The 20,509-nt window shown below is 39.7% G+C and overlaps 4 protein-coding genes across 4 annotated transcripts; 3 read left to right on the forward strand and 1 right to left on the reverse strand.

Moving 5' to 3' along the window:
- Positions 1 to 27: 27 nt before the first annotated feature.
- On the reverse strand, positions 28 to 4,961 carry angptl6 (angiopoietin-like 6). Its single transcript, XM_004552126.3, has 7 exons — positions 4,711 to 4,961; positions 3,695 to 4,174; positions 3,475 to 3,612; positions 3,160 to 3,367; positions 1,623 to 1,816; positions 432 to 702; positions 28 to 339 (listed from the first exon to the last, which is right to left on the reverse strand). Exons 2-7 carry the CDS (start codon positions 4,157 to 4,159, stop codon positions 155 to 157), a joined length of 1,461 nt encoding a protein of 486 aa, XP_004552183.1. The 5' UTR covers positions 4,160 to 4,174; positions 4,711 to 4,961; the 3' UTR covers positions 28 to 154.
- A 3,244-nt stretch (positions 4,962 to 8,205) lies between these two features.
- ppan (peter pan homolog) lies at positions 8,206 to 12,229 on the forward strand. The gene is made up of 12 exons (XM_023152545.2): positions 8,206 to 8,430; positions 8,713 to 8,883; positions 8,993 to 9,094; positions 9,368 to 9,418; positions 9,618 to 9,788; positions 10,007 to 10,083; positions 10,420 to 10,527; positions 10,646 to 10,769; positions 10,864 to 10,942; positions 11,151 to 11,280; positions 11,375 to 11,532; positions 11,609 to 12,229. Exons 1-12 carry the CDS (start codon positions 8,416 to 8,418, stop codon positions 11,992 to 11,994), a joined length of 1,572 nt encoding a protein of 523 aa, XP_023008313.1. The 5' UTR covers positions 8,206 to 8,415; the 3' UTR covers positions 11,995 to 12,229.
- Positions 12,230 to 13,129: 900 nt separating this feature from the next.
- Positions 13,130 to 15,669, forward strand: p2ry11 (purinergic receptor P2Y11). The gene is made up of 2 exons (XM_023152546.2): positions 13,130 to 13,258; positions 13,457 to 15,669. Exon 2 carries the CDS (start codon positions 13,501 to 13,503, stop codon positions 14,416 to 14,418), a length of 918 nt encoding a protein of 305 aa, XP_023008314.1. The 5' UTR covers positions 13,130 to 13,258; positions 13,457 to 13,500; the 3' UTR covers positions 14,419 to 15,669.
- A 233-nt stretch (positions 15,670 to 15,902) lies between these two features.
- Positions 15,903 to 20,311, forward strand: eif3g (eukaryotic translation initiation factor 3, subunit G). The gene is made up of 10 exons (XM_004552127.4): positions 15,903 to 16,037; positions 16,120 to 16,166; positions 16,739 to 16,827; positions 18,207 to 18,266; positions 18,364 to 18,468; positions 18,583 to 18,778; positions 18,891 to 19,001; positions 19,559 to 19,695; positions 20,016 to 20,122; positions 20,208 to 20,311. The coding sequence occupies exons 1-10, from the start codon at positions 16,015 to 16,017 to the stop codon at positions 20,221 to 20,223; spliced, it is 891 nt and encodes a 296-aa protein (XP_004552184.1). The 5' UTR covers positions 15,903 to 16,014; the 3' UTR covers positions 20,224 to 20,311.
- The last annotated feature ends 198 nt before the right edge of the window (positions 20,312 to 20,509 follow it).

A 20,509-nucleotide genomic window follows, 5' to 3' on the forward strand; every position in this document is an offset into this window, starting at 1 on the left:
CATTTCATGCACATGTCACAGACTAGGTTAATTTTAAAATATCCTTTTTATTAAACGTAGAGTTACAAATAGAGTTTGTTTTATTCTTTCTGCACATATGTGAAGATCATCCACATCATGTCTTTCCTTTGCACATGTCCATAAGATAACCTTGTTATTTGGGTTTGATCATCATGCAAACCCGTTTAAGGGAGTACGATCCTCCATGGAACTCTGCCCAGTAAACGCCATCCTGGTACCGGCTTCGATAGTGTCCACCACGATACCACACACCATTCAGATTGGAGTGGGCACACATGTGATACCACCAGCCTCCCTTCTGATAATGAGCACAGTTACCTGATGACACAACAGAAGAAAATGAAGATGTTAAAAGGGAAATGTCACTATACAGCAGATAGCAATCAGGTAGGACCAGGGGAAGAGCAGACCGCCATAGCTGTCTTTGTCTCGATCCAAAGTGGTAAAGGCCTTGTTGCTGTGCCAGGAGAGGGAGTCCCCTGCATTGCCGTGATACAGTCCCAACCGCAGTCGATACCAGTCGCTCTCTGGTTCCACATAGAAGCTGTCATACTCAGCAAACACCTGCCGGCCACGCCAGTCTTCCAGGGCCACCCGCAACTTATACTGAGCCTGTTTGGTCAACCAGTACAGGTTTTCCAGACCAAGCCAGTACTCTCCATCTAGGTTCCCAAAGCCTTGCTGTAAAACATGATTAACCAGGTTTAATCACTCTAAGTTGCACAAATTCATCATGGCAACACTTAGACAGCAGATCTCCAGACTAAGCGATGTCTAGTAGATTTATTAGCTCTTAAGAGCATACGTGCACACCTCCAGGATCTGTTTTAATCAAGTTTGTGGTATGTTTTCACTTATTACTTTTTATCTATTGATAATATCAAGCCCTTTCTCCTTATTAATACTAATTAGCGTTGCACTGTTGCCTCATGATCAAGACGGGCCTGGGTTCAATCTGGGGCCTTTCTATGTGGAGTTTGCATGTTCTCTGGGAACTCCAGCTTCCACCCAGAGTCCAAAGACATGCAGTCAGTGAGGTTAGGTTAACTGATTTAAAATTGCCCATAGATGTGAATGTGTGTGAATGGTTGTATGTCTCTCATCCTATGACATCTGAGATAGGCTCCAGCTCCCCCGCAACCCTGAATTGGATAAGTGCAAGAAGATGGATGGATAAGTAAAATGAGTGTAGCCTTTGTCATGTTTCATTTCTGTTGCATCCAGTTCGGAAGAGTTTGAGTTTCATTTGTTTAGTTAAGATCACTGCTCACTCACTTATTATAAAGCTGGTATTTACTCACTAATTTTATTAGACGAATGTAAAGATGCAAAGTTCTTCTCTTTTAAGCCTGAGAGACAGTGAGACTTCATTTATTTCAAAATGATCCCAGACATTTTATCTAGAGTTTTTCATTTTGACTTTAAAGTTTTGCAGCTGTTACTGATTTTAATTTGATGATATTCTTTATGTGCATTTTTTTTAAAACAACATAGGTTTTAAGTGATTTTTAAGTGGAAGTAAATTTGTATTTGTAACACTCTTAGGTTCACAATGAAATACTTGATTGTGTTTAATTAAATTGCTAGTTTCAGACTTATACCTTATACTGTTCCCAGTCTCTAAAGAAGTTGATTGACCCATCTTGTCTCCTCTGGATGACCGTCCACCCTCCCTGAGCTTGACTCTGTTCACACCAGGCCTGCAGGAGTCGGTTGGAACTCTGCGGCCGGAGCAAATAGATCCCACTGGTAGTTTCACCTGATTCCAACACATGCTGACAGTCCCGCCATGGCCCTGAGTGAAGGGAAAATACAAGCAAGGTGACTAATAAAAGCAACATGCAATTATAGTGATGTAATATTACAACATATAACATTTTTTAGTATTAAGTACGAACATGGAAGATATCTTTAGAGGTCTTTTATGGCTTTAAAAAAAATATAGGACACTGGAAAACCCAACAGGAAGCTTCTAACAGAGGGTTTTGAAATTCAGTTTGGACATCAGGAAAATCACAGATCTTATTATTTCTCTTCCAGCACATATTCAGTGTCTCATGCCACACTGGTAAGATAGACACAGGAATGTGCACAAACAACAATGTATACAAAGAAGAGAGACTCCCACACCAAGTGATAAGCCCTAATGGTCTGTCATGACTTGAACTCTCTCTCTCTTTCTCATTACACACTGGAGGAAGTGTTGAGTTACACAGATGTTTCATCCTTTTGGGTTCTGCAGCTCATATTCTCTGGTTTGTAATTGCAAGTTCAAAAGGGAAGTGTTATAAAAAGTTCAAAAACTGTTCTGTGCATGTCTTCATTAGAAAGTGTTTTGTGCTGTGACAAGAGCTGCTGTTTTCAGAAGCTGAGGTTCCCAGGGTGGACAGATAATAGCAGGTCACTGACTCCAACAGCCACTAGTGCTTATCTAAGCAGTTAAATAAATCTGACAGGAGATAGACATATATATAAACACCAAATAACTCTAATCAGGTGCTACTATAAACCATGTTTTCAACTCCATCTTTGAAGAAGCCGAGATGTTGTTCAAAATGTAAATAAAACGATAGAAAGATTTGTCAAGATGCATAAAGTAAGTGCTTTCTACGATGACAGAGCGCTCAACCATCAAGCTTCATTGATACAGTCACACACACACACATTCACTACTACATTACACGCAGGAAGGTTCACTTCCTTTCTGGGCCAAGATTATTTCAGTGAAAACAGAAATTGTGTTTGATATGGGTGTTGTACCCTCGACACAGAAGAAGAGAGGAACCATCTGGTTTGTTATCAGTGCATGGTTAAAAGACCACTATCTGTCATAGCATGGGTGACTTGCATATCTGTGGAGGCACAATTAATGCTGGGAAAACCTTTTTTAGACCTACAGCAGTTGGTCTCATCAATTCCCAAATATGGCGTTGTTAACTCAAGGAGAGATGTAATGTGGGGTAAACATGACCCTGTGCCAACATAAACATTTTTCCCACATTTGATGTGTTTTCTTTGAACTATATTCAGTAGAATTCATGTTTAATATTGTGTTGAAGTGAAGAATTACTCCGAGTTTTATTTACATCTAACACAGCATTCAAACTTTTTTGGAAACAAGCTTGCATATTGACCTACCTGGAGTTTTTGTGACAGGAAAGCTAAAGAAGGAAGGGTCTGTAGGACTGCTGGTGGCAGTGGGGGGATGGAAAGGAACTCCCCCTGTTTGAGCTTGCTCTAATGGGAGAGCACTTTGGTCCCGTTGAACATCATTGGTCATTTGGTTGGTTTCAGAACTGTAATTCAGATGCACATTTGACTGGCTTTTGGGTGGTTCAGTAACGACCTGTTCAGACAAAAAAGAAAAAAAAAACAATCCAAAAAATATTCTGAGTCCTTTTTTATAAATCTTGTATAAATAGGCAGATGTAAGATTTGTTTTTTTGCCCCTACTTGAGGGGACTGGGCAGAGTCCCTGCACTGGCACTTCTTCTCCAAACGGGCAATAAACTGGTTGTGTGAACTCATCATAGAGGTGAGGGCTCCATATTTCTTCTCCAGCTCCCTGTAATCCCTGGACACCTGCAGTGCCTGAGATGTCCAACCATTCACAGCATAAGGATACATTTGACAATGATGAGTATAACATCTAGTTCCGCTGCTCTAGACTCACCTGTGCTGTCGCATTTAGCAGAAGGTTCTCCACCTTTTGCTGCTCCAAGGCCTGATCTTTCTTGTTTATAACTTCATGTAGCAGCTGAGCATAGAGCTGGCTGATGCGAGAATTCATACTGCTGCTCTCTTTGCGCAAGGCCCTTACTTCAATGGCAAGGGCCCCTTCCTGCTCCAGTTGGCTTCTTAGCTTCTCTAGTAGTTCCTGCTGTCGTTTGAGCTCTGCCCATAAGGCTGACACTTCTGAATGGTTGGTAGGAGCAGGCTGCGTGTTCAGACACAGCGCCCCAGTCAATTTCTGCTGAGGCACTATGAAGGTGTAAGAGCACCGGCCTGTTTTTGTTTCTGAAGAACGTGATGAACCTTTGTTGTCATCCTGGGATCCCTCCTTCTGTCCGCCAACTTCTGGCACGTTCACACAAAGTGTAAGAAAAAGAGGCAGAACTACTGTCAGTGCCTTCTCCATGAATCTGTAACAATCCTGAGGACACACAAAAAGCAATAGTTTCTCATCAGGTAATTAGCACTTTAATACACAGACATACACTTTGCATGTTAGTAAATAAGTATCTGGTGAATCTTGACTTTTCACCAGATGTTTCCTTACAAAGACAGAGTATGCGCATTTTCTTGAGTTTAGCAGGTCAACACAGAAGGGACAAAGGTCAACACAAACCAGTCAGAATCAACACTTCTCCATCTCAGGGTCAACAGTACAGTAAGCTCCACACCCAGATACAACAGCCATGGTCAACACCGTAACCAAGGCAAACAGACCAACACAGATGTACAGCTCTTCCACAAAACAACAACATGAGACCCATCGCATTGTGTTATGTAGCTTTCTCAGTTGCTGTGGGTAAGAATGAGAAAATTTCTTCTGTCAGAGATGATAAAAAAAACATGCACCATAATGATTTAACTATGTGAAGATTAATGTAGCTATAAACAGTGCAAGTGTATTCAAGTCTACCTGAAAGTAGATATAATTAAACATTGTGACCATGCATAACTTACTGTGCCAGCTGGTTAGACAGTTTTTGGTGTTTTTGTTGCAGCTCCCAGGACAAAATCGCAGAAAAGTAGACATCAAATGTTAAGACATAAACAGTGATATCAAAAAAAAAATCTTCCTCTAAATCAAAAGCTGTTAATGATCTTAATAAAATGTTGAACTAAAACTGATGGCAGAAAACAAAAAGACTGATAACTACACAACTGCTGCTTTGTCTCTAGAGTTTCTGTCTCAGGCAGACAACTAATTACAAACTCCTGCCTCCCAGAACTGGTTGTTTAGCTGGGTGCAGGAATCTAGGGTGTCTCCTCCCTCTGTCATTAACCCACAACCCTGCTGTCAACTCTATCCTGCTGTAGCACCTTATCAGTGTGGCATGATTATTTTTGAAATACATTGCCTCTTTTTTCTGATGCACATTTGGCTTGTTTTCTGTGGCCTAATTTTATGAAAGCATAAAAAAGACCACTGCAGCATTATGGCCTTATATTGGGACTCATATTCTCTAGTGTGACTTCAACAAACAGACAGTGCTGGGAATGTAGTGAAGTGATAGTAATGATACCAGTCTAGGAAAAGACTGTTGCCTCTTTATGCCACAAAGACTAGAATAAAGGCTGCACCTGTACTTCAGCCTTCTTTGTGACTGCAGTGGCGCTTCAAAAATGGTTGTATCCTGTATGTAAAGGTTTCGTCCTGTATGTAACCATGCTTATTCAGTGAGTCTGTTTTGTTGCCAAGACGGTGACTCTCAAATTAAAAGTGGATTGGTCTGCTGCTCTAAATGCCATTACAGCTCTTTATACTGCTGCAGGTGCTTGTTCGGGAAATTCTGGGTCCCATCACATTCTGTGAAAAGTAAAGCTTCACACTCATCAGCTTTTTATGATTTTCATAAATTAACCCACTAGACTGAGTGATGCTGGAGGACCAATATATATGTATATATGTATGTATGTATGTATGTATATATATATATATATACATACATACATACATACATACATACATACATACATACATACATACATACATACATACATACATACATACATACATACATATATATTGGTCCTCCAGCATCACTCAGTCTAGTGGGTTAATTGCAGCAGATTATGCACTTTGTTATAATAATAATAAGTTGTGATGGTCTGAGTTGCCTTTTACATGACAGCAGTGGCTCTGAGATAGTTCTTTGCTACTGCATCATCTTTATGGGAAAATCAGCAATACTGAAAAACAGTAAAGATAGTCACAGTCACACAGTGCTGAGGTCAAAGTGTGAACAGAAACCACACCTAAAACGCTGTCTCTATTTCTACTTTCAGATCAGCTTACAGTATTGCACTGGGTCACACCCAAGCTCTGATCACACATTTCTTTTTTCATTATGGTTTTCTCTATACTGCCAAAACAAATAAACACTTTTTTTCTTATGTCAGAGAGACAAAGACTTTACGCTCTCATTAACGTCATGATGCTACATTTAGAGTATTGGTTTTCTATCAAAAATTGTATAATTAAACTGTTGAACTTCAAATAAGCCAATGTTTGCCCATAGAATGAATATAATGAATATAGCCGTTTTCTTTGTGTGTGTGCGTGTGTGTGTGTGTGTGTGTGTGTGTGTGTGTGTGTGTGTGTGTGTGTGTGTGTGTGTGTGTGTGTGTGTGTGTGTGTGTGTGTGTGTGAGAGAGAGAGAGAGTTTGAGGCCTTGCAAATTGCAGAAAGAAATGAGGAGTGGCTCAAGACTTTTCCATAATACTGTGTTCTTGTTTATTGAGTGTATATTGAATTTCGTCTTGATGCATTCTCAATCATCCAGGAAAGTAAATCTCCAAAAGTTGATTCTGTTCATCTGGACGTAGCGTTTTGTGTTTCATCACTCATCCAAATTCAAATTCAAATTCAAATTCAAATTTTATTTGTCACGTACACAGTCATACACAGTACGATATGTAGTGAAATGCTTGGATAACTGCTTGTGACCTAAAGAAAACAAAAAAGGAAAAGGCTATGAATAAGATAGGAAATAAATATGAAAAATTAAAAAGGGTAAATTTAACTAAGAAGGAATAAAATATAAATTAAGGTTAAAAATGAAATAACTGTACAACACAAATTAGAATGAAGGGTAAATTTAACTGGGAAGGAATAAGATAAAATATATAAATTAAAGTTGAAAATAAAATAACTGTACAACAAAATACACAATATAGAACTATATAAGAATGTATGAAGAAATCTAAATATAAATAAATATATACACAATAACAGCAGCTGTACAAGTATTAACCGGAAATGAAGAATATAGTGACCAGTGTTGTGCAAAAAAACAATGTTTTTGCACACATTGTTTTTTTGCACAACACTGGTCACTATAATGTCCAGAAAGTCCAGTGTGTGTGTAAAAACCATATGTTTGGGTCAGTACTGTGTGGTGGTGTGATTGAGAGACCGTATCGCCTGCGGGAAGAAGCTCCTCCTCAGTCTCTCTGTGTTGGTCTTCAGGGAGCGGAATCGCTTTCCTGACCTCAGCAGAGAGAACAGTCTGTTGTTGGGATGGCTGAGGTCCTTCACGATCTTCCTGGCCTTGGTCCAGCACCGCCTGCTGTAGATTGAGTGCAGGTCAGGGAGCTCGGAGCGGATGGTGCGCTCAGCTGACCGCACAACCCTCTGTAGAGCTCGTCTGTCCTGCATGGTGCTGTTCCCGAACCAGGTTAAGATGTTTCCCGCCAGGATGCTCTCTATGGTGCACGAGTAAAAGTTCCTGAGCACCTTGGAGGGCAGTTGGAAGTCTCTCAAGCGTCTGAGGTGGTAGAGACGCTGACGGGCCTTTTTCACCACGGTGTTGATGTGACAGGACCATGACAGGTCCTGCGTGATGTGAACTCCGAGGTATTTGAAGCTGTCCACTCTCTCCACTGGGCACTCGTTGATGACGGGGGTCTGGTAGTTCCTCTCCTGCTTAGTGCTGAAGTCCACTATCAGCTCCTTTGTCTTACTGACGTTTAGAAGGAGGTTGTTCCTCTGGCACCAGTTCTCCGGATTCCTAATCTCCTTCAGGTAGGCCGTCTCGTGACATCTTCAGTCTCAGCTGACTGCAGGTTTCCCCAAATCTTATAAACAGTATATTTGCATAATGACTGAAACCAGCCCACTTCAGTGGTTTGGGGAAACCTGCAGTCAGCTGAGACTGAAGATGTCACTTGGATGAGCGATGAAACACAAAACGCTACGTCCAGATGAACAGAATCAACTTTTTGAGATGTATATTGAATTAAATAGATAGAATTAGAATATGTTACTTGTGTTACTTTATTTTTCTTTTATTATTATTCCAAAATTCATAGAAAGGGAGGGGGTCGATTACCATCTTTCAAAGAGATGCAGCCGTCTCAGCTGTCTACGGCCATCCAGCGGTTACTATGATGAACTGCAATTGGAAAAAACAAAGTAGCGTACACCGGCTAGGAACTATCGAAGACACGAGAAATACGGACTTATTAGCCTGTGACACACACTAGAAAAGCAGAGTAGAGCCATGTGGGTGGCGTCACGTTAACTTCAGTTTGGACTAATTGTTGGTTAATATCGTCAAAAAATGAGCTTGATCGTTCTTGGTAGCTTAAGTATAGTATAGCGATAGTTTTTGTGAGTGTGTTTTTGTTCCCATTACATTCTTGCGCTCTGTTTCGAGCTGAATTATGGGGAAATCAAAGGTAAGTACCGGCCTGTGCTAAAAAATTAGCCGATGTGGATTGAAATGCTGCTATTAAAGAGGCTATTTAATCATTGTTAGTTTGCGAAAAACCAGACTGTTACTTTTATTAAATGGAAACCCTGTTGGGTTGTAGTTAGCGATGAGTATGAAAATGTGTGTAGTTTGTAAAGCTAGTTGTGTCGTGAGACCCTTTCACGTTAGCCTTCTTTTCACTAAACGTGAGACCAGCAACAGTCAGTAATTGACCCCTTTACTAATATGTGTTTATCGCCCTCAACAGACCCGGAATCAGAAGAAAGACCGATTACAGGCCAACCATGAGGCCGAGGAGACTTACTCGGCTGTGCCCCACACTTTGGTGTTTCACCGGGGCCAGGTTGGAAAAAACGTGGGTCAGCTCATTATCGATATCCGAAAAGTCATGGAGCCCTACACCGCAGTCTCTCTCAAGGTCCCTTCTTTGAGTTCTTTAGGCAACTATTGTATTGATTTATTCATATTTTATTTCTGCAGACTGTGCGTGAAATCGTTTTACTTTTTTACCAAAAAAAAAAAAACAGGTTAGGAAGAAGAATGTGCTCAAAGACTTTGTTGCGATAGCAGGACCACTGGGAGTGACGCACTTCAACATCTTCAGCAAAACGCCCACCAGTATCAACATGGTAAGATGACCTTAGAGTATTGATTGACTGAGGCCTATAATTTACCTCTAAATGTGCTTGGTGTCAGAGCTAAAGTAGTTAAGTCATTTGAAAATAGCGAAATATTAGACCTTTTTTAATTTTTACATTTTATATTGTTTAATATTAGCAAGCACCTGGCTTCCTGTCACATCAAGTTGAGAATCCTTATATTAGACTGTAAACAAATGCATTTGCAACTGTATGTCAAATCTGTGGCTCTGTTATAAATCTAATCAAACATTCTTCTTACAGAGAGTTGCTCGTCTTCCCAAAGGTCCCATGCTTCATTTCCAGGTCACCAAGGTAAATAATTTAAACTGTGCATGCAAAATAAAACTAAATCAAATGAGTCATGGGTTCATGACATTTTAAAATGTGATTAATAAATGTTTTTCAAAGTAAACGCACTGATGTGCCCAAACTACCAAAGTTGCGATTTCTTTCTTGATCGTTCTATTCCTTACTTTTACAAAGTTGTTTTTTTGTTTTGTTTTTTTTCCAGTACTGTCTTATCAAAGATGTCGTTTCATCTCTGAAGAAGCACAGGATGCACGAGGAGCAGTTCAAGTATCATCCGCTGCTCATCCTTAATAACTTTGGACAAGATGGCATGCATATCAAACTTATGGCCACCATGTTCCAAAACATGTTTCCTTCCATAAATGTGCACAAGGTGGGTTTTACCACTAAAGCTACTGCAATATTTTTTCCTTGGGTGACTCGAGGTTTAAAACCTCATTGATATGATGAAAGTATAGTCTTCTGAGTTTATGTGAAGATTTATCAAAAGTAAACGCTTTCTGATCTCTCTGTTGATCCATTCAGCTTTGTGATTGCCTAACCCTGACTTCCACTCAAGAGGAATGTTTCGTTCTGTTTCTTATGTTTTAGATAAGCCTCAACACCATCAAGAGGTGTGTCCTGTTAAGCTACAATTCCGAATCAGAGGAAATTGAATTCCGGCATTAGTAAGTAAAAATTGGCTATTCTTTATCATTTTAAGTTGCTTATAAACATCAGGTCACAACGCTTTTGAATCTATACATCTGCGCACACATCACAGATGATGCGCTGTTAAGGAACGTACACAAAACTAGTTCCAGTTACTTAAACCTACATTCAACAACAATCCTGTGAAATTCGGGCTCAGATGATGACAGACCTTGACTTGACTGTTCAGTGATCTATGTCCAAAGTAAACGCACTGATGAGCCCCCACAGGATAAAAACATTTGTTTGTTTGTTTTTACTCTGTTTACTGATTACACATTGAAATTGACCAATATGTTGTTCCCACCCTGCAGCAGCCTCAAGGTTGTCCCTGTGGGAGTGAGCCGTGGAGTCAAGAAGCTGATGCAGGAGAGGTTCCCTGATATGAACAAGTTTGAGGATATCAGTGAGCTGCTGATGAAGTAAGGTTCTTTTTCAGGTACAATTGCTGTAGCCTCGAGGATTAAAAGGGGCTCGGATTTGTAGCCGTTGGTGAGCTGGAGTTTTGTCTAATGAAATGTTCTTTGTAACCATTCTCAGGGGGGCAAACCTCTCAGAAAGTGAAGCTGAGCAAGATGAGGAGCACAACGTTACCGAACTTCCACAGGTCTACTCTGGAAGAGGCAACATGGCGTCCCAGCAGAGTGCCGTCCGCTTGACCGAAGTGCGTACGCGCACAAAGTTGATTTATTTTTTTATTTTTTTTTTCCCTAAATAGTGTTTGAGTGGTGCTGAAAATTTCATTGTGCTGTTCTCAGATTGGTCCTCGCATGACTCTGCGGTTAATGAAGATTCAAGAAGGGATGGGCGAGGGGAACGTCATATATCACTCCATGAGTAAGCGCATCCTTTTCCTAATTTTTTCTTTAGCATACGCAGGGGTGTACATGATGAAAAAAACTGTATGAATTCTATGATTTCTCTCTAAAAAAAAAAAGAAAAGTAAACGCTTACTGATACACCCTGAACTTGCAGAATTTTATTTATCGTTTGGAAGCTGGCAAAAACTGTTCTTAACCAGGAATTATTTGTACAATCCTTGTAGTCTCCAAGACGGAGGAAGAAATCCAGGAGATCCTGAAGAGGAAGGAGGCAAAGATAAAAGAAAAGGAGGAACGCCGGAAAAAGCAGGAGCAGAACATCGCTCAGAAGACAGAGAAAAAAGAAGAGCACAGGTAATTTGGCTTTCAAATGTTTTGACTTTCCTTTTTTTGTATCCATTTTTTGATGCGGTTTATGACAAACTGTGTCTCCATTTCTTTCTCACAGGAAAAAGAGCCTGGAAGGCATTAAGAAGAAACGTGCCGAAGCTGAAGAGGACAGTGAGGTGGAGGATCCAGGGGCTCAGGACGGTCAGGGAGCTGATGCTGAGTCTGATGACGAGGCAGAGTACTACAGACAGGCCGTAGGAGAGGAGCCAGAAGAAGGTGACTGTAGCTCATTTACTTAACACTTTTAGTTCACTGGGGTCTTTTTAAGTATTAACAGATGTTTTCCATGTAGGCATGTTTCCGAGTGGAAAGAAGAAGAGGAGGAGTTCAGAAAAATCTCATGGACCTGCCAAGAAGAGGAAGTTGTCCCCTGGTCAATCTTTAAAAGACAGAGGTTCCAAATCACCAGGAGGACAGCATAGAAACCAAACAGGGAAAAAACAACAGAAAGAAGGATGGAAGAAATCCAGGGATGGGGAAAAATCATTTGGGAAGAAAATGAAGCCTACAGGAAAGGCTTTTGGAGCAAAGAGAGCTGGAGAGCAGGATAGATTTGGTGGGAAAAGGAGAAATGGGGACAGACCATTCAAGTCTAAAAGTCAGAAAGGCAAAATGGGCTTTAATAAGAGTGCAGGAGGAAGAAAGCAAGGCTTCAAACAGAGGAAGGGAAAAGGCTGACCTTCAGTACTTCCTTTTAAACTGGACTTGGAGAAATTTTCTGTTTCCAACAGGAAACGTGGAAAAGTTATTTAACTGGTGAATGCTTTATCTGCAAGTGACGCCTGTGAGAGTTTCCTGTTAGCATTTATATTTGTCACCAGAAAACCGACCTCTTTCTGTTATGCAAAGATCTTTGAATTTCAAACTGTATTTGCTCTGTAAATAAATTGACTCCCAGTTTGTCTCTTTTTAATCGATCTTTTGTTTTACTAAACTTTAAGTAACTGCAAAGAGATACAAAGTTGGAAGAAAGCAGCCAGCAACTATTAGTATCTCTTCCTGAGTTGCTGTCCAAGCATGATGTCATGGAAACACTGTTACAGATGAGGGAAAGCTAAATGAAAAATAACCGCATTACATGAGCACCTTTTGATACCAGTTTAAAATGAAATGAAATATTAAGACTTTTAATGAAAAGTTCATGTCACCTATTGTTTTTGACACATTATTGAAAGCAAAATATGTTGATCTTTCTGAAAATAAAGTATCTGAGAAAAAGATGTTTAAGTATGATAAATGAAGATTCAAGTGTTTAAGGATCATAAAAATGAACTTGACCTTTAATAGTCCTTTTTACTATATTTAATAACTGCTATGACACATTTTCTAAGCTTTCATGTACAGTTCTGAACATTTGACACCTACAAATATTGATGTGAAATCCAGAGTTGCATTGAGGATAAGAAAAAGGGAAGTAGTATATTGCCAATCATAGCCAAACAAGTAATAATAAGCAAAGCAGCTCCCTCAGTGCATGTTGGCCCAGCACCACAAAAGGACGATGTTGGCTAGTTTTTTAAAATTCCTGGTCAGCAATTGACTTTTTGTTTTTACTCTATGTGATATGGAATAGATTACATTTGTTATAATGTGAATATATATATGTATAAATGATCCTCCCAAATTTAGACTAATGGCAGATGAAGGGAAAGATTAAAAAACAAAACAAATGTGGATGGAAGCTTTGCTACAACATACCTAATCTGTCCTGTGACTATTACAGATGCTTGACGTTGGCGTCGTGCTTTTCCTTCTTCTAGTTGTGAAATAAAGACAAAGGGTATGAGGAAGTTGCTTCTATGCTCATGCGTGCGTTCCGCTTCTCGCTCACTTCTATCACCGACAGAGATAAGAATGGTACTTGAGAAGTGTTTCATATTTTTCCTATCTATCACGCAGGACTTAACTTTCAAGTCATAACGCACTATTCGTCACCCTTTCGGTAAGAGAAAAAAAGAATTCATTACTAAATATAATCTCTGTTTTAGCTGTAACACTTTTAAACTTTTAGATAGTGAAAAGCAGTTTCTATAAATAGCTTCAATAACTTCCTTTTCTACAAAAATATAAATTTGTGCCAGAATAATTGTTGTTTTATTAGATAATGAAATTTAATGCATTAATATACTTTGATTTGCAGGGCTTGGACAGTTCTAACAGTGTACCTAAAAGCAAATTAAAAGCATGCTGTCTAACTTCTCTAAATGTGAGAAGTTTCAAACAGGCGCCCTGCCTGTGGTGTATGGAGTTGAGTTTGTCGTGGCTCTGGCTGGAAATCTGTTCGCCCTGTGGCTGCTGGTCGTCAAAGAGAGAAGAAACTGGCACACCGGTGTTGTTCTGTCATGCAACTTAGCCATCAGCGACCTGCTGTACGTCCTCACCCTGCCGTTGTTAATCGTCTACTACTCAAAGGACAAGCACTGGATGTTCGGCGACGCTGTGTGCAAGCTGGAAAAGTTTCTTTTCACATGCAACTTATATGTGAGCATCTTCTTCATCATGGCGATAAGCGTGAATCGATGCGTGGCCCTCGCTTGTCCATTTTTCACCCGCTCCTATATAACGCCTGGCCACGCCAAGGTCACCAGTATAGTCATATGGGTCATCGTTGGAGTCATTTCCAGTCCGGTGTTGAAATTTGCATCTGTTTGCTCAGATGGGTCTAATAACAAAATTCAGTGCGTGTCCTTCTGCAACAAGACTGAACACCCTCACTATGTTTACAAATTTTTCCTCTCTATGTTTGGGTGTCTGTTTCCCTTCCTGGTTACTTTCACTTCTTACTGTGTGGTGATTTGGGTAGTTTGGAAGAATGTTAACATAACCCCTCTTGAGAAACGCAAAGTCGCCCTGTTAGTCGCATCAGTGCTTGTGCTGTATGCCATTTCTTTCGTGCCTTATCATTTCTTTCAGATTTATCACTTGCATCTAAGATTATTGCATCCGGACAACACTGTCTGTTGGATCTATGATATGTACCAAGTGTCAAAGGGACTGGCAACTGTGAACATGTGTATCCATCCGGTCCTTTACATGGCTGTGTTTGACAGTATGAGAGTAGCATGTTGTGGAAAAAGCTCAGAAGACAACATCGGGGGGTGATGAGCTGTTGCTCTTGTTGTGGTTTTTGTGTACAGTCTAACACATGCAATGCAATGCATATAGCACTTGCTTGACTTTCTTGTAGCTATCTTATTTCAAAGTGTTACTAGTCTCTATTATGACTTTTCTAAAACACTTTCATTGTGTTTCTTTTGGTTAATTTCCTGTTGGCCTAGTTCAGCAATAAAAATTATACTGAATCAGTTATTTCTTTTCATTTTGTTTGCAAGGAGCCAGCCTTTCTTATATTTTTAAGTGCTCCTGAGCAATAGTTCTCTATGGTTTCACAAATTTTCAGTCCAGTCCTTGCATCTGATCACATCACCTGAAAAACGTTTTGTTTTTGTGTTTGTTTGTTTGTTTAACCATTTTATACTGACATATGAATCATTCAAGCATTAACAAAGTCCTCTATGGCAAAGGATGAACCCGAGTTGTGTCTACAAATAACAGACAACATAGCAAAGAACCAATTTTTAAATGTATCTTTTAATTTTTTGTTGCTAGCAGCTTGTCAGAAAAATATTTTAACTTATTCAAAGTACTTTAGTTGAATCTATGAAAATTCCCAAAGATAAATAAAATATTTTTTGCATCAACAACATGATTCCCAACGGGATATTAGTCAAGTGCAGTGTGTCCTTCAAAAAATCTAAGGAAACTGAACAAGTGCAGAACAAAAGAAGAAGTGATGGGTCTGAAAAAATCAAGCTGTGTATGGCAAATGATCAGTCCTGACACCTCGCCTGAGATATGCATCTGGCCCTTGAGCAGATCTAACATTTCTTTGACCTATGCATCTCAGAATTTTCGGTTGTCTGCAGGAGAGACTGCACCCAATTGGACAAGAAACCAACTTCTTTTAAAATGCTTTACTACAATTGACAACATGTTAAATCAAGTCAACATGCCAGCTTCTAAAGTTGACCGACCATCATCTACAGACATCTACCACTTGAGTGAGACAGGCTGCAGTGGTGCAACCTCTGTCCAAAGGATTTGTAAAGGTGCAATCTCCAGAAATACCTTATGTTCCTTGACTTGAATGCAGACCAACAGTGCTTTGAAGAATACTGCTAGAAATAAAGGTTTTCTAATGCCCCAAAATTTGCTCTTGAATGTGCTTCTTTTCCACTATCAAACATGTGAGGAAGGTTTGAAAGAATCCAGAATATTATTTAATTTTCACTAATCTAGTTTTGTGTAGTAGAAGTCCCTTTAAAAATGTAGTTGGTCGAATTGAAAAATAAAAATCGTTGTTATTGTTGCTCTTAAAAAAAACTTTTTAAATTAAATTTCATGTTCATGTAAATTGCATGTTCGTGTCTTTGTTTGTTTGTTTTTAAACCCCTAAGATCTCAGATATTGCTTTCTGTTAAAAACTTAATTTTACATTTGCGTAGAATTTTCCAGATTATTATCAACCCCGATGTTTAATTTGGTTTGGTTTTAGACAATGAGTTCTGCGCTCTTATTTTGAAGCAAAAAAAAAAGGGATTACACTATACTTTTATTGTGAAGTGGTAGGAAGTGCGTACAGTAGCGACGCCGCTCGACTCATACTGCTCCGGTCCTAAAGTAAAGCTAGCAGTGAGGATGCCGTCGAGTGAATACGACGAGTAAGTTCTGTTTGTTTCATTTCATACTGTGAAGTCTTTATTGAGCTCAAAATAACGTGGCATTTTCGCATCTGTCTTTCAGCTCCAAGCCCAGCTGGGCTGATCAAGTTGAGGAGGAAGGAGATGAAGGTAAAGAGCCTATTATCAGCTTTAGCTAATGCTAACACATCTGCTGTAGTCCAGTGACTCAAGACGGAGGCCGGCTAGGCGGTTTCCACTTCCACGTGGTTGTTAGGCGTAAACGTAGAGCTAAAAATGTGTTTACCTGAGACATTTGGGTTGTCTAATTATGCAAAAGCTGGAGTGATATATTCGTGTGACTGACATGGATGGACGATTTATTGATGAAAAGAGTTACCGATATATGCTGAGGCCTGTAACAGTGACGTAAGCAGGGTCTCTCAGTACTAACATGAGTGCAGCTATCAGCTAGCAGGCTACGCTAGCAACACAGCTGTGTTAGAAGTAGGGTTTCAGCGCCACGGGTAATCAAAAGTCAATAAGTGTCTTATTGCAAATAAGAACACCCGAGTGTGAAATCCAATTCAGAACTGGATATTTGATCAAAAGATGAGCCTTGATGGTGCTTTCATTGAGAGTTTGATTGAATACGTGGGAAGCGAAGCTCTTCAGAAACGGGGCGTGAAAAACAATCGTTTTTCTAGCAGTTTCAAGGACTAAACTGAATGTTTTCTTCACAGGCACACTGCCATCCCCCAAGGAGACCATCAAAGGAAATATTAAAACTGTCACGGAATATAAAATAGATGATGATGGAAAGAAGTACAAGGTAATAAAACGTTTATTATGTCGTTTTTACAAGACTCATTATACAAAGTCTTATCTTCATTATATTTAAATGGTTAAAAATGCATCTATCATTGCATTTGTAGACCAATAGAGTTATAAGAATGGATGCAGTGATTGCATTACTTTTTTTAAGGAGATATAGATACTGTCTGTAGTGCTGTAGGACAAGTAGTTTTTTCTCCCACTCATTGATCCTTTGCTAAGCATGGGTGTCGCCCATGTAGTAATTGCAGTCTAAAACAGGGCTCTGGAGGAGCATGAAAAAAATGGCTGCACAAAAAAGTGCAGGAAAAACGGTTGTTTAGGGGCAGGGATAGCTCAGTAGGTAGAGTGGTTGCCCCATGATCGGAAGGTCGGGGGTTCGATTCCCCTTAACAGCTACCCTGAGGTACCCCTGAGCAAGGTACCGTCCCTACACACTGCTCCCCGGGCGCCCAATGGCTGCCCACTGCTTCACTGAGTGAATGGGTTAAATGCAGAGAGCAATTTCCCCACGGGGCTCAATAAAGTACAATAATGTACACACTTTCTTCTTCTTCTTCTTCTTCTTCTGCTTCTGTTACTGATACAACTGCAGTTCTGTAACGGAGTGTGATAAGGTTTATCATCGATTGTGTAAGGTTATCAGGCTTTAGTCTGTGGTGTCCATGGTCAACCCTGGGCTGCACCTCTGAAACCCTGTGGCACATGATGGGTTGTACAATTTATTTTGAGCATTAGAACTTCATAAGCTATGAGTAATATATGTTAAAAAGCAATTACAGGCACATTTAAAACATAGATACAGAGTAAAACCCATTCTTGTTTTCCATCTACTAGATTCTAAATTTACAAACTTCTCAATTGACATGTTATACAGCAAAGTTACAGATGTAGTCATTAAATGGTTTTTAATATTTTATTGATACCAGATGCCCTCTAGAGGTCATAGTTTCATCTGAAAGCTTCGAGTAAGACTGCATTTTTCAAGATTTGTATAGATTTTATTAGAGGCGCATTAGTGGCTGCGGTAAAGCAGGTCATCTACTAACTGGAAGGTTGGTTGTTCGAACCGAACAACTTGCTGCTCCAGTCTGCATGCCAAACTATACTTGGGCAAGACACTGAACCTGATGCTTTCATTGAAGTGTTAATGTTAGATAGAAAGCAAGGTAGAAAAAATGCTTTTGTTAATTGGTGAATGAGACATGTTGCATAAAGCCTGAATAGAGTAGATGACTGCTAAATGAGAACCAGTCCTTTTAACATAACCTTCTTAAATATTTGCACTTGCTGTATACAAAGAAACTTGTTTGTAATATTATTAATTAATATTAATATTGATTTATATGTTGTTGATTTTGTTTCTTTGTCCTCTAGATTGTGCGAACCTTTAAGATTGAGACAAGGAAAGCCTCAAAAGCTGTTGCCAGAAGAAAGGTCTGTCTTTAAATTAAATAAAAGTAAACCTTTTTCCACTTTATCCATGAGCAAAATAGTAAACTCTGTGTCAAACATTATCCCGCACTCATTTCAGAACTGGAAGAAATTTGGTAACTCTGAGTATGATGCACCAGGTCCTAATGTTGCCACCACTACCGTCAGTGATGATGTCTTCATGACTTTCATCTCCAGCAAAGAGGTGAGAGTCTTGCTTTTTTGTGTTGCTGCTTTTGTTTACTGTTCTAATAAAAAAAAAAAGTTAACTATGGTGTAGCTTTGCCTTTTTACTTGATGTATCTTTTTCATTTTGTAGGACTTAAATGCCCAAGACCAGGATGAAGATCCGATGAACAAACTGAAAGGACAGAAGATCGTGTCTTGTCGTATTTGCAAAGGTGATCACTGGACTACACGCTGTCCGTACAAGGACACCCTGGGCCCAATGCAGAAGGAGCTGGCTGAACAGCTCGGGCTTTCTACTGGAGACAAGGATAAGCCTGCTGGTTCAGGTATCATGAACATACCATTCATATAGTCAAATTTTTGCTGTCAGATGTTCTGTTGCGGTTTGGTGTTCCTAAAGTTATCATGACTAATGTTGCATGCTTTTCCTTTCACCAGCGGAGCCAGAGCCTGCACAGCCTGCACAGAGCAAGACCGGGAAGTATGTTCCTCCGAGCCTGAGGGATGGAGGCACCAGAAGAGGGGAGTCCATGCAGCCTAACCGCAGAGGTGGGTGCACATTTTCTGCTTATACTATTCACACCCATTATTCTTTGAGAAATTGCCATAGGCATTATAAAACATGGATGTAACTTCCAGGTCAGAAAAATGAAGCCAGTGCAGCAATGCAGCCATCTGGTGGCTTTCTATTGTGTTGCCACCAGATGGCGATAGAAATGCAGGGTTTCAAAAAGACTTCCAGTCCTATAGAAGTTTAGAGGGAAAGGCTTTCTTAGTTTATGGGCTCTCACTTATTTTTTTTCACTTTTTTGGAAGTCTTAGTAATGCTATGTTTCAAAAGGGAAGATGAAATTGCATGCTCAATGGCTAATGAGTTGTCAGTCAAAAGACATTACACTGAGCTTGCAGTGTTACAGTCACACCCAGCCTCCCAAATTGCGTCCAGTTTTTGCAACCGAGATGGCAACAGTGGAAATGCTAAACTTCAGGGCTTCAAAACAGATCTTTAGAAACTAGTGGATGGTGTAATGGTAGTGGTATTATGGTTGATAATGCCTGCACAGCCTCAAGTATTGTTCAATAGAAACACTGTTTGTTTTTGACAGCTGATGACAATGCTACCATTCGTGTCACCAACCTGTCTGAGGACACCCGTGAGACAGACCTGCAGGAGCTCTTCAGACCATTTGGCTCAATCTCAAGGATCTATTTGGCCAAGGACAAGAACACGGGACAGTCGAAGGTCAGTTATAAAGCGAACATTTGATTTAATAAAGTGTCAGCAACAATTTCTTAACAAACCTCTTTCCAAGACGGTGTAGCTGATAAATTGACTACAGTGTTTAGTTTTCTGTTCGTAAGAAAATACACAAACATGTTGTCCGTCAAGTGTTCCAGTGAAAGTGAAAATTGAGTGCTTGACTTTATTATTGTCGTTTTTGTATATATTTTTTTAAGTATCAGCTGCTGAGTGTGGGTGCGTTTTCTTTTCCTTTTTTAAAAAACTGTTGACATTGAACTGAAACTGAGCATGGTTCAGTAATCTCATCCTGTTTCCAACAGGGATTTGCCTTTATCAGTTTCCACCGTCGGGAGGATGCAGCAAGAGCCATCGCAGGAGTGTCAGGATTTGGATATGATCATCTTATTCTCAATGTTGAATGGGCCAAGTAAGTTCAGTCTGTCAGTTTTGTCAATGTACTTGTCATAATGTTGTATAATCTTGTCGCTGACTAAATTTCACTCTCTTTGCAGACCGTCAAACAACTGAGGAATTCAGTGTAAATCCCAGGAAGATTCCATATTTTATTGTCATGGTAAAATATGGCTGTTACCGTAATAAAGAGAGTAGTTGTAAATGTCTTTGTCATTATTTCTTTTCTTTAATGCATTTTCTGTCTAGGCTTTATCCTGAATTAAACCTTTACGTCTTCGACATCAGACAAACACTACATTGATTTTCTTGATTTGGAGACGTGAACAGAAAAGAGGAATGAAGCTCTTCACAAAATCATAATTGGCAAAAGTGTTAGCTGGCTTTACAAGACCTAAACGAT

This window comes from Maylandia zebra, linkage group LG4, assembly GCF_041146795.1.
Source record: "Maylandia zebra isolate NMK-2024a linkage group LG4, Mzebra_GT3a, whole genome shotgun sequence".
NCBI lineage: Eukaryota > Metazoa > Chordata > Actinopteri > Cichliformes > Cichlidae > Maylandia > Maylandia zebra.